The sequence below is a fragment of the Onychomys torridus genome, chromosome 6, assembly GCF_903995425.1.
Source record: "Onychomys torridus chromosome 6, mOncTor1.1, whole genome shotgun sequence".
Lineage (NCBI taxonomy): Eukaryota > Metazoa > Chordata > Mammalia > Rodentia > Cricetidae > Onychomys > Onychomys torridus.
The window spans coordinates 75,596,320-75,611,781 of NC_050448.1; the positions used below are offsets into that span (position 1 = coordinate 75,596,320).

Below are 15,462 nucleotides of genomic sequence, written 5' to 3' on the forward strand. Positions count from 1 at the left end.
TAAGTACCATTTTTATCTTAAGTACTCCCCCGTTTGGCCTGTGTGTATGTCTGAACACCACGTGTACTGTTCCCCTGGAGGCCAGAAAAGGGCGTCAGATCCCCTGGGACAAAAACAAAAACAAAAAACGTATGTAATGATCTCAGCAAACACAAATACAGGGGATGGAAGGGGATATTATTTGATAAGTCTTTTCCATGACAAAAATGCCTGACAAGGGCCAAGTGTGGTGGCACACACAGGCCTTTAATCCCAGCATCCCCCAGGCAAAGGCAGGCAGATTCTGACTTTCCCAAAATCAGATGTGAATGGTTTAAGAATAACTTTTTTAAAAAAGATTGAAGTTACAGGTGGGTGTGATATGCTCACCATGGGTGTTGGGAACCACATTTGGATCCTCTGCAAAAGCAGTTATGTGCTTTTTTAATCACTGAGCCATCTCTCCACCCTCCAAATGTGAATAATTTAGTTAAAACATCTTGCATGTGTTATACTGATTCAGTTAATGACAGAATTTTTGTAGATGAGTATAAATGTATGCATTCAAAAATCCCAAACTATAAAACAAAAACCTAAAACCCCAAACTCCCTAACCAGCATGCAGGGCACACCAGTGAGCACTGTTAGTCTGTCACAGAGGACAATTCTCACGGTGGATCATCTAAATGAGATTGGGGGTTTGAAGCTTTAAAAGCCATCTTCCCACTGAAAGACACACACACACACCAAAGGTGTGCCAGAGCCTAGTGAGTCACACATAAGTGTGAAATATTTCCACTTGAGAACACCTTGTAGCTGTGCAGTTCAGAAATGTGGGCTTTTCTGCATTACAACACGATAATATTCTACTTCCTAAGGGTAAATTCCTTCCTGAGCAGACACAATAAGCACCAAAGAGAAACATCATCAATAACCATTCTTAACAAACCAAGCTGACAGTCACCGATGCACAGCACCACAGCAACTCTGCTAACTCCTAATTTCAGGAAGTTTATCCAGTCCAAAACTGAGCAGAGGGGTAAGGCTGAGGGTCATCTCTGGGTGGAGACACTCCTAGAGATCCAGAGCTGCAATCACCACCTCCAGTCCTGGAACTGGAAGCCATGAAATGAGCCTGGATTCCGGCTCCCACTCTGCACCATCCACTCTGACAGGCCATGTGCTTTTCTCTCCACAGTGTTCTCCAAAGACTGAAGTCTGAGCCAGTCTTTTTTTTTTTTAAATAAAAACATATATTTCCCAAACAAAAACAATAACTTGCACATGAGTGAATTAAAACAGTGGGGACCTGGACACACCCAAACTGTCCATCAGCTGACGAAATGATAAAGTGTGGCCTCACCATGTAATGGGACAGTACTCAGTCATAAAGATGAAGTGGAAGGGAAACATGCTGCCACATGGGTGACCTTTGAAAACACTATGCCCAGTCAAGTCAGCCAGACTCAAAGGTGACCTATGTGTCCAGTATACAGTGCAGGAAAACCCATATACAAAGGAAGCAGAGTGGTTACTGGAGGTGGGAGGCCGGACCCTGTTGAGTAATGGGTCCGAGTTTCATTTGGGTACCACAGAAATGTGACTGACTATGGTGACTGATGGCCACACAGTCCTGTGGATATATGAAAAGCTACAGAATTATGGGCCTTATATGGATAAACGAAATGGCATATGACTTCTACTTCACAAGCTATTTGAAAAAGCAAGGACAGGGGCTTGGGAGATGGCAAGATATATAAGAGTGATGGCGGCCTAATAATGAGGATGTGAGTTCAAATCTCCAGCACCCGTTTAAAAAGCGGGGTGAGGTCACATCTGCCCATAACCCCAGCACTGCGCACATGTTGTTAGTGGTAGGGGCAACAGAAGGATCCCTGGCTTTCTAGCAGCCATCAGCCTAGCTCCAGGCTCAGTGGGAAACTGTTTCAAAGGAAGAAGGCGGAGTGATAGAGCAAGACACCTGACGTCCTCCTCTGCCTTCCAAGCACACATGTGCACATCAACCACACACATATACCACATACACACACCACACTCACACATACACACAAATAAACAAATAATAAGGACCCTGGATTAAAATAACAGGCTGGTCTTCTAGCTCCATCTATGATTTCACGGAGTTCTCCGCTCACCTGAGGTTTGGAAGTCAATCTCAATTGGATTGGAGAGACTAGTCGCTGCTTCTCGCCACGAGCTACCCCCAATCGGAGACCAGGCTGTCACCACGCAGCGGTACAGCCCTGCATCAGAGACCTGAGTCTGGTACATTCGGTATCGAAACTCATCCTCTTGAACCTTCTCTAACACGACGCCATCCACCCGCGAGGCGTCGGTCCAGTTCTCCAGCTTCACCACGGAATCCTGGTCCAGGGAAATGATGTACTTGGTTTCATTGGGACTGGAGAGGTCCCCAACAGGCTTCTCAGCCGTGATGAGAACAGAGTAGCGTGGTGACTTAATATTCTTGGAAGACACTTTGCAAGTCATCTCAAATGTATTCCCTGCTGCAAAGAAGGGCTTTGGCTGTCGTGCCTTTACCACGAGCACAGAATCTAGAGTGAAAAATCAGAGGGAGGTCATTTCCAACAGATTTGGTTAAAACAGATAGGCATCTGAAAAAAAAAATATCAAAGCATCCAGGAAATAGGGATTTATTTGCAATTTGCCACACGATAACACTAAGGAAAATGCAGAAACTCTGGAAGAAAATAACGTGTCTGTGAACAGGCTAAAAATGGCCACAGGGAAGCAGCAGTCAGGGGTGATCTGAGGTGCAATGGACAGGGCAAGTGTGGACTGGAGGAGTTTAAAATCCTTGAGATGTTTCATGGAGAGAACTCAGAGAGCTAACGGGCCTCTCAAGATTCAGCGAGCCGGGGAAGATAGGCTAGGCTAGCCACACCACAGCTTTCTCCGCTGAGCATTAGTCTATGTGCCAGCATGGCTCTTCTCTGCCTGACCCTATATCGTTAAATGCATCTGCAGATTCGACCACTTCTACCTGGTTTACACCTTCAACTTCAGAGACGTGGTTTAAGGTTTTGAGCCAATGTCTACGGCCACATGGCCAGTGGGTCTGCCTGTTCCTTCGGCTTCTCTGTCTAATGCTAATCCCTAAGCATGTACACATGAGGTCTCATCAGTCACACTGGTTCAAAGTCAGGCATGTGGAAGGTGCTCAAATAGCCACTAAAAGATGAAATCAATCATGGCCATTCCTTTAAAAGACTTTTGGTCTTGGTTTTATTTTGTTCATTTGTTTTTATTTTTTCGAGACAGGGTTACTCTGTGTAGCCTTGGCTGTCCTTGAATTCACTCTGTAGACCGACTTCAAACTCAGAGATTTAACTGCCTCTGCCTCCTGAGTACTGAGATCCAAGGCATGTGCCACCACAGCCCATCTCTAAAAAAAACTTTTAATATAAAAATTAATCCAAAAATCTATCCAGTTAAGAATTTTATGCTGGGATTTGGGGAACAATTTGTTCCATCAAACCTATCAGCACCACATGTGTGCTGCTATACTGTCTGGGAGAGATGATTTCAGAGGTGCCACTGACCCAGCCATATTCATCCTTGCTTCTCCTGTGAGTGTGGTCTTCCATGTATGAATTAGACATAATTACTGACAGCCTTCCTAACACAGGCTCTGGTGATGAAACAGTAAATAAAGCAAAGGTACAGCAGCCCTCACTTCCTGCACTAGGAGAGGAAGACAAGCCGACGAAACACACAGCGTGCTTAGGTGGTGAGAACGTAAGAACCACCACAGAAGAAAGACAAGAAAGAGAAAGCGTAGGACTGGACAGGGGAAAGGGAGTAGAGTTATGGACAGAGTGCCCAGGAAGGTCCCACCAAGGAGGAGACATTTTTCTGCCCCCGAGGATGGCGGGAAAGCTTTCCAGGCAGAGGAAACCACAATGGTGAACTACAGAGCTTGTCAGGTGGTGAGGGGAACCATGGGAAGGGCAGAGGAGTGGGGAGAGCTGTAGCAGAAGCTGGACAGTCACTCAAGGCCACCGAAGGGACGCTGACATAGGGAACCTGTGAAGTTCAGGGTGGAAGACTTTCATGACCTGAATGGATGCTAAGGTGTGATTTTTTTTTTCTTTTGAGACAGAGTTTCTCTGTGTATCCCTGGCTGTTCTGGAACTCTCTCTGTAGACCAGGCTGGCCTCCCAAGCACTGGGATTAAGGGCATGTGCCACCACTGTCCAGCTGCTGAGGGTGTGGTTAAGTGTGGCTGCAAGGAGCCCGGATGAGAGCTGGCAGTGCTCATTAAGAGTGAAGCGTGAGAAGCCGTGAGACTCCAAACCAGTCCCCAGATGAGGAGTTAGAACTGGGCATGGTGGTGTCTGTCATCCCAGCACTTAGGAGGTAGTTGCAGGAGAGTCAGGAGATCAAAGCCACCTTTCACTACATCGTGAGGTTGAGGATGACGAGATACATGAGATCTTACCTCTCACAACAAAAAGGCCACAAATCAATCAAACAACAACCAAAAAGGGGAAGTAAGGGGTCAGTCAGGTTATGGCCAGCTTGCACAACCCTTGCAAGGTCCTACCTAGGTTCAATCCCCAGCACATTAAACAAAACAAAACAAAAACAAAACAAAAAACGAAGCAAAACAAAATAAAAAGAATGAGGAATCAGAGGCGAAGGTTTAGGTCAGCAACTAAAGATGGAAGAAGGTAGGTTACAGAGGCCAGGGGTTCCACTTTGGACACAAGTCTGAGAGGTGCCTACTAGGCAAGCAGGCAGCATATCACAGAGTCTAGAGTTCTAGAGCATGCTGGGATAAACATGCAGAACTGGGAGTCAGGCACTGCTATGTAGAGTGTGAAGACATTGGTAAGGAGGTAAGCAGGAACCCAGGGACCACGTCCTGATGCTGTGTCCTGTACAGGAACTGGGAGAATGGACAGGAAGCAGCAAAGAAGGCTGAGATGCAGCAGCCAATGAGGATAGAAACAAGCATGGGGAAGGCAGCCCACCAGCCATGGGAAAAGCCAAAGCACTTTTGGTCCAGGAAAGACACTGACAACAGGCGTCTGCAGTGTGTTGATGTCTGGCGATCTTCACATGTGCCGTGAAGGGAAAAGTCGGTACCACAGAGAGATGGAGGAGAAACTCAAGATAGTAAATATAGCTCAATCAAATCCACCACTACACAAGGACAGGGGGGTGGACAGATGGAAGAAGAAGATAGATCAAAATTAGTTTCCCTAAGAGCAATGTCAACAGGCTGCTGGGAAAGGACCAGAGGAGAGGGAATACCGAAGACATGAGAGAGAGGGTCATGGGCCTGACCTTTGCTAAGACGTAAGGGTGAGGAACAGGCTCAATGCCGGACATGGCAGACGTAAGTTCTCCTTTGACTGTCTTTTTATAGGGTGGAGAGGCAAGGCCAGAAGCTGATGGAGGCTGGGGGAGGATGTTTGCAGAGAGCAGGTGGTGTGCAATTAGCACTTAGGAGAGTGGGGAAGTAAACACATGAAGGGAACCAGAATGGCTCTCCATGTTGGGAGCCCGTGTGACAGAAGGGATTGGAGGTTTCAAGTGAGAGCAGACCACTGCTGGAATGTTTTTTTCTTTGACTGCATCTAGCTCTGCACATGCAGCCAAGGAGACAGCCAAGTTGGCTTTGAATTGGGCTGTGCTGTAAGCAGAATATAGGGTAGACCAAGCCAGTGGCGAGAGAGTTAAGGATGCCAGCGAGGGGCATGACTGACTGGGACCTTAGGCTAGCTATCAGTTGGTGAGCATCTAGTTCTCCTTACCCCTTGGCCCTGGACACACATCTGGGAGCGCTACAGGAACATGCTGGACTTCCTGGTGAGAGAAGTGAAGCCCCAGTAAAGAGGAAAGACCATGGCAGATGGCAGGATCAACAGGACTGAAGCACTATAGGGAATGATCCAGAAAGACTGTGTGCAGAGAGAACCAGGCATGTGAAGCTTCAGCTATGGAGGGGTTGGGTTTCAGCTATCAGAAGTGAGCGGGTCTGATGTCCAGAATCAGGAGTGAAGGACCAAAAGGGACAGAGGATGTGACACTTAGAGAGACGGAGACAGAGGACCGAGAACGAAAGCCTTGTCTACGCCAGGGTTCTCCACAGTGGCTACCCTAGATGATTCAATACGAGTGTCCAGACCACACACACCTCAGACCACTTCAAACATAATTTCTCCTGGGATCTTTTCCTTTTGAAAGCTCCCAGGATGACTTCAACAAAGCCGGCCAGCCAGGAGCAGTAACAGAAGGGCCGTGAGAGCCGGGCTGGCATCGCCAGCAAATGAGCAGAAGACCCAGGAGTCGATCCAGTTCTCGATGGGAATGGAGATGAGGAAGAGGGAGGAGGAAGAGGTCTGGCCCTGGGCAAAGAGATGCAGGGGAGACTTCTGGGGTTCAAGGGAAATGGTAGAAACTGCCCTGAGGAACAAGGAGGGTACCTGACTCCTCTTAGAGTCAGGAGGACCAACGAGGGCTCCTGGGACAACTGTTCTCAGAGAGGAGGCTGGCGACTGAAAAGAGAAACAGTGGAGTTCAGGAGATGCAAGGCTTTGCTACTGACAGGGTCTCAGCTTGAGGACACAGGAGAAGTGACAGTGAGTTTAAAGAGGGTTGTGGGGTGACTACAGCTCCCTAGAGCATCATATGGGTTTCCAGAGTGAGTGGGCAGGGGGATGGTAACAGAAACAGACCCGGACAGATGACGTAAGAAACCAAACTGAACGACGACCAGCGTACTGTTCCTACCTTCTGAGGCCCAGAATATGTTGACAGGCTTGGAGAAGACGTCCTTACTTTTTACCCAGCTGTTGTTTCTCTGCCTGGTCCAGGCAGACACAACACAGTAATAATTGCCCCTGTCCTCCTCTGTAGTCCTTTGGATCCGGAAACTGAATGTGTCTGTGTGCTCCTTAGAAAAAATAAACTCTCCACCCTGGGCCCGCTGCTTGCTCCTCTCTCCGTATCTCAGAGTCCAGTCCCCGTCCATGACTGCAAGGAGCTCACTGGCCACCACATCGTCACTGCGACGGTTCATTCGGTAGTACCACGACACGGTGAGTCGGACGCCGGCCTCCACGCGCTTCATGTCCACCACCCGGCATTGCAGTTCTGTGGGGTCATCTGAAAATCCAGGGACCTTAGAGGCATTCAAGTAAACCTGGTATTCTGGCTCTGAAGGAGAGAGAGAACACAGCAATGTAAGATGTGGCCAAAGGAACAAGCTAGGACCACTCATATTCTGACAAACTGTCCAACCTACCAGCTTCTGGGATAGAAACCATGTCTTTGTATTGGGCAGCATAGACCCTATAAGAGTGTTTCTCAATGCTTGTAAATCACTTCTTCCTACATCTGCCTTAAGGAAACTGCCAAGGTGGCTGGAGAGATGATTCAGAGGTTAAGAACACTTGCTGCTCTTGCAGAGGACCTGGGGTCAATTCCCAAAACACACACTGCAATTATAACCATCTGTAACTCCAGTTCCAGGGGACCCAATCCCCTCTTATAGCCTCTGAGGACATGCACATGTGGTGCACAGACATACATACAGGCAAAATACGTATACACATTAAAAAAAAAATAAGATTAAAAATAGAAAGAAAATGCCCATGGCCAGAAGCCAGATGTTCTGGGTCAGAACCCCCACTTTTACACAGAATGAGGGAAACTAACAGGTGCTCCAGGCAGTTGGAGTCTTTGGGAAGGATCTCAGAAACTTAGGGTCCACATTCTATCAAGACTATCTCTGGGATGCCATGCAAGCCCACAGACCTCCGATGCTCCCACTGGAAGAGTAATGCCGAGTTCTAACCTAGCGAACAACCCACAGTCTGAGGCCCACAAGGACTCAAGTTCTGGACACTCCTGGCTGTGCCCCAAATGCAAAGCCCCCAGGTCCCTATCCTCATACATATTCTTATCCTCGTTTGCTATTTTCCACTGAATCTGTATTCAGTCAGCCAACACCCCCTAGCTTAGACTCCCCAAAAGGACATTCTTTTCACTGCCACAAATAACTCACCCTGTAACTCTGCCAACTGTGAAACCACCTCACAGTGAACCGGGTCCTGGTAAGTCTGACCAATATCACCACCCCCTTCCCTACTGTGTTTCCATGTTTGTATTGTCCGTCACTGGCTGCAGGCCTCCTCCACACTTGCCTCCTTAAGGAGCCTGTATTAGAACCCCTTGGTAGCTTGCCTTCCTCCCCACAACCCGTCCATAGGCTTTTCAACCACAACACAGGCAGATGCCCTTGTGGTACAATAGTGTTTGGGATGTTCTGCAAGCCTCAGTGTCCTGGGGATGGCGTTCTTTCTCTGAACTCCCATGTGTCTTTCCTATACCAGTTAGCCACTCTGCAACTGCTCTTTGTTTGGGAGTTTCATCCCCAAGATCCTGGAACACAGGAAGAACTCAAGCTATATCCCCTGGATTGATGGTAAGGTTATTAGAATGTCTACATTTTTTTTTTCTCCAAGCACTTTGCCTTTGATGAGAAAAAAAATCATTCAACTTAAACGGAACCTTCCACTTTCCAGGGCTCTCTTTATCTCCATCACCTTTAGCAATTTTGTTTTATTTCTTGCTGCTTTTATTTATGACTCACATGGATTATAAACTGCTGAGGTCAAGGAACTGTTCTTTTGTGATTTACACTTCTAATGAAATTTATAACATCATGACTTCTCCGAGAATGATTAACAGGGCTAGGAAATGGAAAGAACTCAAAATCTTAATTCTCTCAAATGTCATCTTCACAAGCATTTAATTGTGAGTTAGACTAGGCTCCACCATAGAAGTAAACCCACAGGGCCCCTGAGTGGCTGTGTGAGCAGCCCTGCTGTGATGTGGATGCTGTGTAAGTAGGTACCATAGGTTGCTGCGACGACATCAGTGCTAGAGAGGACCAAGCTGCCTCACTTCACTGCGTGGGGGGGTGGGCAGCAGTGCAGGGGGTGGATGGGCTCTGAGATTGTCTTCCCACTTCTCAGAAGGGGGCTAACATGTCATAAGCTTTCCCAGCAGCAGGTGATTGCAGGGTAACCTCCCAGGAACTCGTGAAAGCTGTCATATACAGGACATGCAGGACCCTCAGCTCCCCACAATCAAGGCTTTAGACCCTTCTGTTATGCCCAAATGTGGTTCAGACTGAAAAGCAGAACAGAACAACCAAGTTCATCTCACGTGGAAACGACAGAGTTGGACTAGGTGTGTACACAGCAAGGTGGCACACCGTTTTCTAGAAACCCTGGTATGAAACTAGCAAAGTCGCTGGGTGCCTGCTGTGCACAAGGCAGTATATTTGAAGCTTGGGGATGAGACACTCGAACTGGAGTCACTGTGGAGTGGGCACCTGCCATTCAAGAGAACACAAGGGAGCTTAGAGGAAAAGTGTCAGGAGGAAGAAGCAAGGCTATCAAGGGGTTTTAGCGTGAGTTTCTTGGCAAGTGTGGAGGAAGCTTGGAGCCAGCGACATAGAAATATGCAACACAGCTACCCTAGACACTGCTCTCAACTTTGTGTGGCTGCAGTCACCCTCACTGCCGTGTACAGAGCCGTCTCCTCGGAGTACGGTATGGGCAACACTTTCTGATGCAACAGCATCAGCCTGCACACTACTTCCTGAGGCCATGGAGAGGAATGCAGACGGTCTGCAGCTGGGAAGCGCCAGGGGTCAGCAGGCGGACCGGGTGCTGATCCTGCTTCAGCCATTGACCTGCAGACAATCTTGAACACATTTCTTAAGCTCTCTGACACCTCATCTGTGACGATGCAGACAATGACTATCACTACACCTCCTAACATCACCATAGAGGGGCGGAGAGACGGCGTGGCAAGCACAAACACTGATTGTGCAAGACTGAATGGCCTGAGTTCAATCTCTCGAACCACTATGAAGAGCCTGGTGGGACTCCTTGTAATCCCAGCACTTCTATGGCAAAATGGACGGCACAGACAGGAGAATCACCGGGAGGTTCACAGGCCTGCTAGTCTGGAGTACACATCATGGCAGAAACAGCAGGAGAGCCTCCTCAACAAGGTGGAAAAGAGGTGTTCTCCGACCTCCACACGTCTACTGTGACCTGATTGTGCCTATACCTTCGCCCCAACACAAATAATAAAATAAGAGAAAGACGCTCAGCCTGGTTCCCGGAGTAAACATCAACATACACAAGCACACACATACACTATTTACTACTCACAGTTCCCATTCATACCCAGAAGGAACACCTTTCAGAGCTGAGTGACTGCCTCACATGGCTCACAGGTGGGAGCTCTAGCCCCAGGGCTGTATCCTTCCTACCTTTCAAGACCAGCATCTCTCTGGAGCCCAACCTGCTCTCTTCCAAACTAAACTTTACAGTTTCTAAGCTCTACTGCTCAACAGGACAATTTTCAGGACACCAAAGGGTGTGCTGGCCATGACATTGCCAATTACTGCCACAGGGAATGTGACCAGAGGATGGCTTCCCATGGGCCTGAACCCTAGCCCGACTGGCCAGAGGAAATGAGCTGCCCTGTTGCTCCCCTCAGGACTTCTGTTCTCAGATCATGTACTTTTTAATAATAAACCTTCCTGTCTTTCATGGTTTCCTTCCACCCACAGGCGCTTTCTTCCCAAGTGACCCTTTTCTAAAGGCTGTTAAAATGATGATGAATGACAGGGGATGCTCATCACAGCACTGTCCACAGTAGCCAGGAGAGAGAGTCCACCTGAGTGTCAACAGAGGAACAGAGAAAGGCAGTGTAGGATACACGCACACACTACAGCACTTTTCGGCTTTTAAAACAGAGGAAATCCTGTCATCAGCAAGGACATGGATGAACCTGATAGATTGTGTTCACCAAAATAAAGACACAGAAAGACAAATGCCTCATGGAACCTAAAAAAGGTCAAACTCACAGCATCGAAGAATAAAGTGGTAGTTCTCAGAGGCTGGGACAGGGAAGGGGCAGGGGTCTGCCAAAGGATGTCAAACTTCTACTGGACAGAAGATAATCCAGAAAGCTCATTTACAACATGGTGACTATTCTTAGGTGACTGTCTATATACAGGTGCTTGAGAATGGATTTTAAATGTTCTTACTACACAGTCAGAGTAATCATTGGTAATAGATACGTTAATTAGCTTAATTCAGCCCTGCAAACATATATCAAGTATCATGGTGTACACCATAAATACATACAATGTTAAGCCAGATGTGGTAGTGTTTATCTTTTAATCCCAGCACTCCAGAAGCAAAGGAGAATCATTGTGAGTACCAGGCCAGCCAGAGTTCAATGGTGAGACCCTGTTTCAAAAGTAAAGACAAAACCAAAATGCCAAAAACCAAAACCACATACACACAGAGACACGGACATAACACATATGTATAATATATGTATATAATTTTAGTTGGTCAGTCAGTTAAATTAAAAAGAAGATTAAGAAGTGGAAACATGACTAACTGACCTTCTAGTGGTCAGTGAAAAAGAGCCCCACCAGGTACCTCTCCCTACCCTCTTCTCCTCCCCTCCCTGGCTCTCCCCCAAACTCACCCACTCAATGTTGTATAGACGTCACAACCCAACACAGGTGCGGAGCTGTGTCAGGCATACAGACTGGGGCTCTGCAGCATCGTAGGTGTAGCCAGGTCACAACGTAACCCACCCCAGCCCTCACCTTCCCTCACCAGTGTGCACATGGAGGGAAACACAGCTGGAACCCACTCCAAAGAAGCACAGCCAGCTCCCCCCAACCCGCAGCTCTCCACTGCCTGTTCCTAGGACCACATTCTCATTGCCCTTTCTCCTGGCCGCCCCGGGTGGGTTGGGGTGGAGTTCCGCCTCCACTTTCCCTCTCCCTCCTGCCTCCACACCCCGAAAGAGTAGGCCTCCTCAGTGCCCCTTCCGTTCTTCCCACTCCAAGCCTGACATGGCAGTTAAGAGTGAAATCGCGGGGACCACCACCCTCACTGTGGCCCTCTACACAGATAGACTTGCTGAGTCACAGTCAAACCTCCTGGGCCTCCTCACACCTGCTTGGTTCAGAGCACGTGCCCCAGCCTACATTCAAGACCTTCACCATTTGAACCCAACCTAAGGCCCGCACCGCCTCCCTCCATTCTCTCGGAACTTCGCTGCTCCTCGTTTCGGCTGTCCTCCCTGTCATACCCTCTACTCATCATCTAGAGCACGCTGTTGAGGAAATAGCCGAATAGACTCTGCCACTCTACTCCACTCTCCACCCTGAAAGGGATCTGTCTCCTTCCTGTGAGTCCAGGAGATGGGAAGGGGCACAAGACAGTAGGGCTGCAGAACACTCGCATCCGGTTATAAGAATCTCACTGGCAGGACAGGACACTGTCTCCATGGGCTTGGGTGGCTGCTCTTCAATGGGAGTAGGCTAGTTTGAGCTGTCTACCCACTTTGTGAGTCAATTTCAGATGAACACTCTCAGAGAAGACAGGATGCTGCCTATGACGTCAGGAGTGACAGGAGTCAGGTCGTGGGTTCCTGTTTTGTTCTGTTTTGTGCAGAAGGTGTCCTTTTCTGTTGTTTCACAATTTTAAACACGGTTTGCAGAGGTTGTGTCTTTCTGTAGGCCTCTGGTACAACGCCCCTTCTTTGTGGTCTCCCCTTGGCAACCCAGGATGCCTCCTCTGATCTTGCTCGGCACATCATCCCATATCCCCACTTCTCATTCAGAAAGTGTTCAGCAGAGATCCTACCACCTTCCAGGCTTCCCACTCTCTGGAGATTCTACTAGAACACTGCCTTGAACTTCTGTTAATTGTATGTATATCTCACGGAACCTTACAGGACTCCTTCCCCAAGGCTATGGACTACCCAGAGCATCCATCTGCACATGCTATGCATAAAGCACCTTCTACATCAAAGATATTAGCATACTGGCTGAATTGGACTAAATTCAATATTTTGCATAAAAATGCTCATTTTTGGCATGGTGTTTCACCACTGATTACTGCTACATTCTGCCTGATCTCATCAAGAAATCAGCTAAGAATGCAAGGAGAGTTATGTTTGAAGAATGCTCATCAGATAAGATGTATCCTGAAGTATTTAGTAGTAAAGTGGTATCTGGAGGGTGTGTGTGTGTGGGGGGGCAGCGCACGCCTGTAATTCCAGCATGTGAGAGGCAGAGGCAGGAGGGTGCTGAGTTCAAGGCCAATGTGGGCTACAGAAGGAAAGAGATCCTGTCCAAAAAAAAAAAAAGATATGGCATCTCAGGTATGGTTTATGCTCATGCAGATAAAAAAGAAAGTGTAAGAGAGAGATAAAATGTGTGTGTGTGTGTGTGTGTGTGTGTGTGTGTGTGTGTGTGTGTATGGGTATGTATGTACATGGGTGGGTGTGTCTCCAAGGGAGGAAAGAGAGCTGAAATCAGATGAGCAAGATACTTATAGTTAAAGCTGGTAATTATTTCTTCTACTGTGAATGTTTGTAAATTTGTTTTGAAAAGCTGAAAACAAACAACAACCCACGCTATCAGCTCTTTTACAGAACACGGAGCTACTCCAAGCGGAATGCCAGCAGCATGTGAAAACAGGGACCTGCTTTCTAATCTGGGTACATACTTGCTCACACACAAACACTATCTCCAAAGCTGTAGACTCCCAGGTGACCCTCCTCCGAAGAAAGATTCTACTGGAAACAAGGATCATTGAATTTCTTTGTGGTAACTTTCAAAACACTGAAACACCTTGAGAATCACGGGCTAAGTTACAGACTTGAGTATTTTTTATCTATTGTTTTTCAGGAGCCGCCCACTTTCCTTACAATGTGTCAGCAAGGTATACAGATGTCTTTCATTTACTCTAACAATTCTATAGAGAAGGAATATAACCTTATCCCCATTCTACAATAACAAGAGTGGTGGCAACTAGCATTTATTGAAGGCCTTCTAGATCCCAGGCAGCAGATCACAATACTTTCCTTGTTATTTTGATCAATCTTTACAACAATGTTATGGGATTAGTATTATTTCTCTATACATTTTAAACAGCAAACAAGACTGAAGCCTAGACGAGCTAAGTTAGAGAATGTTTACATAGAGTTTGAGCAGAACTACAGGGGAGACTTTCTCTCTACATGGCCTGGCTCCCAACCCAACCTACTCCGACAAGTTCATTCTACCCCTGGGATACCAAGGCTTTCTCACAGGAGCCCAGAGCGATAGCTGAGAAACTCTGATTCCCCCACTGTGTTCCACAGGGGCATGTTCGAGCACCCCTTTTCAAACTGTAGTCTTAGTATGAGAGGAAAGGATGGAAGGCACCAGCTAGAGAAACATTCTCCGTCTGTGGATCTTACAGCAGGCAGGTACTGAAGAGGAGCCAAATGCATAGCTGACTGTCAAAGCGTTAGCATGGTCATTTGTATAATAAAGATTCTCTAATATTTAAACAGAGGTGGCTACAAATACAGTCCTGTGGAGGGGGAATTGCTCTGCAGAGCCTAAGCAGAATTATTATCATGACAGAAGTCAGCATTGGCCATTTCAGAGCATTATGATAATTCAAATAGAACACCTATGCCCTCGAATCTCTTCATCCTCATTACTGCTCTCAGAGAGGGAAATAAAAATCCAGATCTGTGAGCACAGTAGAAAGGACTGGGTGTGCTTAGCTCAACCCCTAGGCCCCAGCACCTCTTGGGAATGCTACTTCCAGGGTAAACACTCCCGGTTCCTCCATGCTGGAATCCCTGGTGCCCAAACACATACTCCTACATCCCAACTAGCTAATGACTTGGTGGAGAAGACCCTCAAGAACTACTAAATCATCACCATGACCACCAAAGAATGTACCAAGCATATAACCACCAGCTACTATGCTAAGCACTTTATGCATTTTCCTATTAAACCAAGAAAACTACGCAAGTCTCCCTGACACCAATGCTCTACCACTTATACTTCTGGAATAATCCTGGACAGACATGGGCAACAGCCATGCTATAAATTCCATAGATCTAGGGCTGGAGAGATGGCTCAGAGGTTAGGAGAACTGACTGCTCTTCCAGAGGTCCTGAGTTCAATTCCTAGCAACCACATGGTGGCTCACAACCATCTGTAATGAGATCTGGTGCCCTCTTCTGTATACAAAATAAATAAATAAATCTTTTAAAAAAATTCCATAGATCTAAACAGGATGTCCTAGAGTCAGCACAGAATTCGAATTTCTACTTAGCAGATTAACAGTCCTTTTAAAGAAAAAATAATTACCCTCCTTGCTGGCACACTGCTGAAGAGGGGATGGTTCTCCAGTGGGGGAGAATGCAAATCAGGTTCTTAAGCCTGAACAGTGGAGCTCAGCTCTGCCCCCCTCCTGCCCCATCCCAAGCCTTTGGAACCATCTCTAATTAACACCGCAGAAGTCTGGTACTTTGGGCAGAGAGCTCAACCATAAACTGATTAGTATCCAACTCTTGCCAAAGGCTCAT

The 15,462-nt window shown here is 47.3% G+C and overlaps 1 protein-coding gene across 1 annotated transcript in view; it reads right to left on the reverse strand.

Moving 5' to 3' along the window:
- Ptgfrn (prostaglandin F2 receptor inhibitor) overlaps positions 1–15,462 on the reverse strand; it is a 71,241-nt gene that overhangs the window by 13,785 nt on the left and 41,994 nt on the right. The window contains exons 5-6 of the mRNA XM_036190454.1: positions 6,763–7,188; positions 2,136–2,555 (exon numbers count right to left, since the gene is read on the reverse strand). Of these exons, the coding sequence (XP_036046347.1) occupies positions 2,136–2,555; positions 6,763–7,188 (846 nt within the window). The remainder of the gene's footprint in view (positions 1–2,135; positions 2,556–6,762; positions 7,189–15,462) is intronic.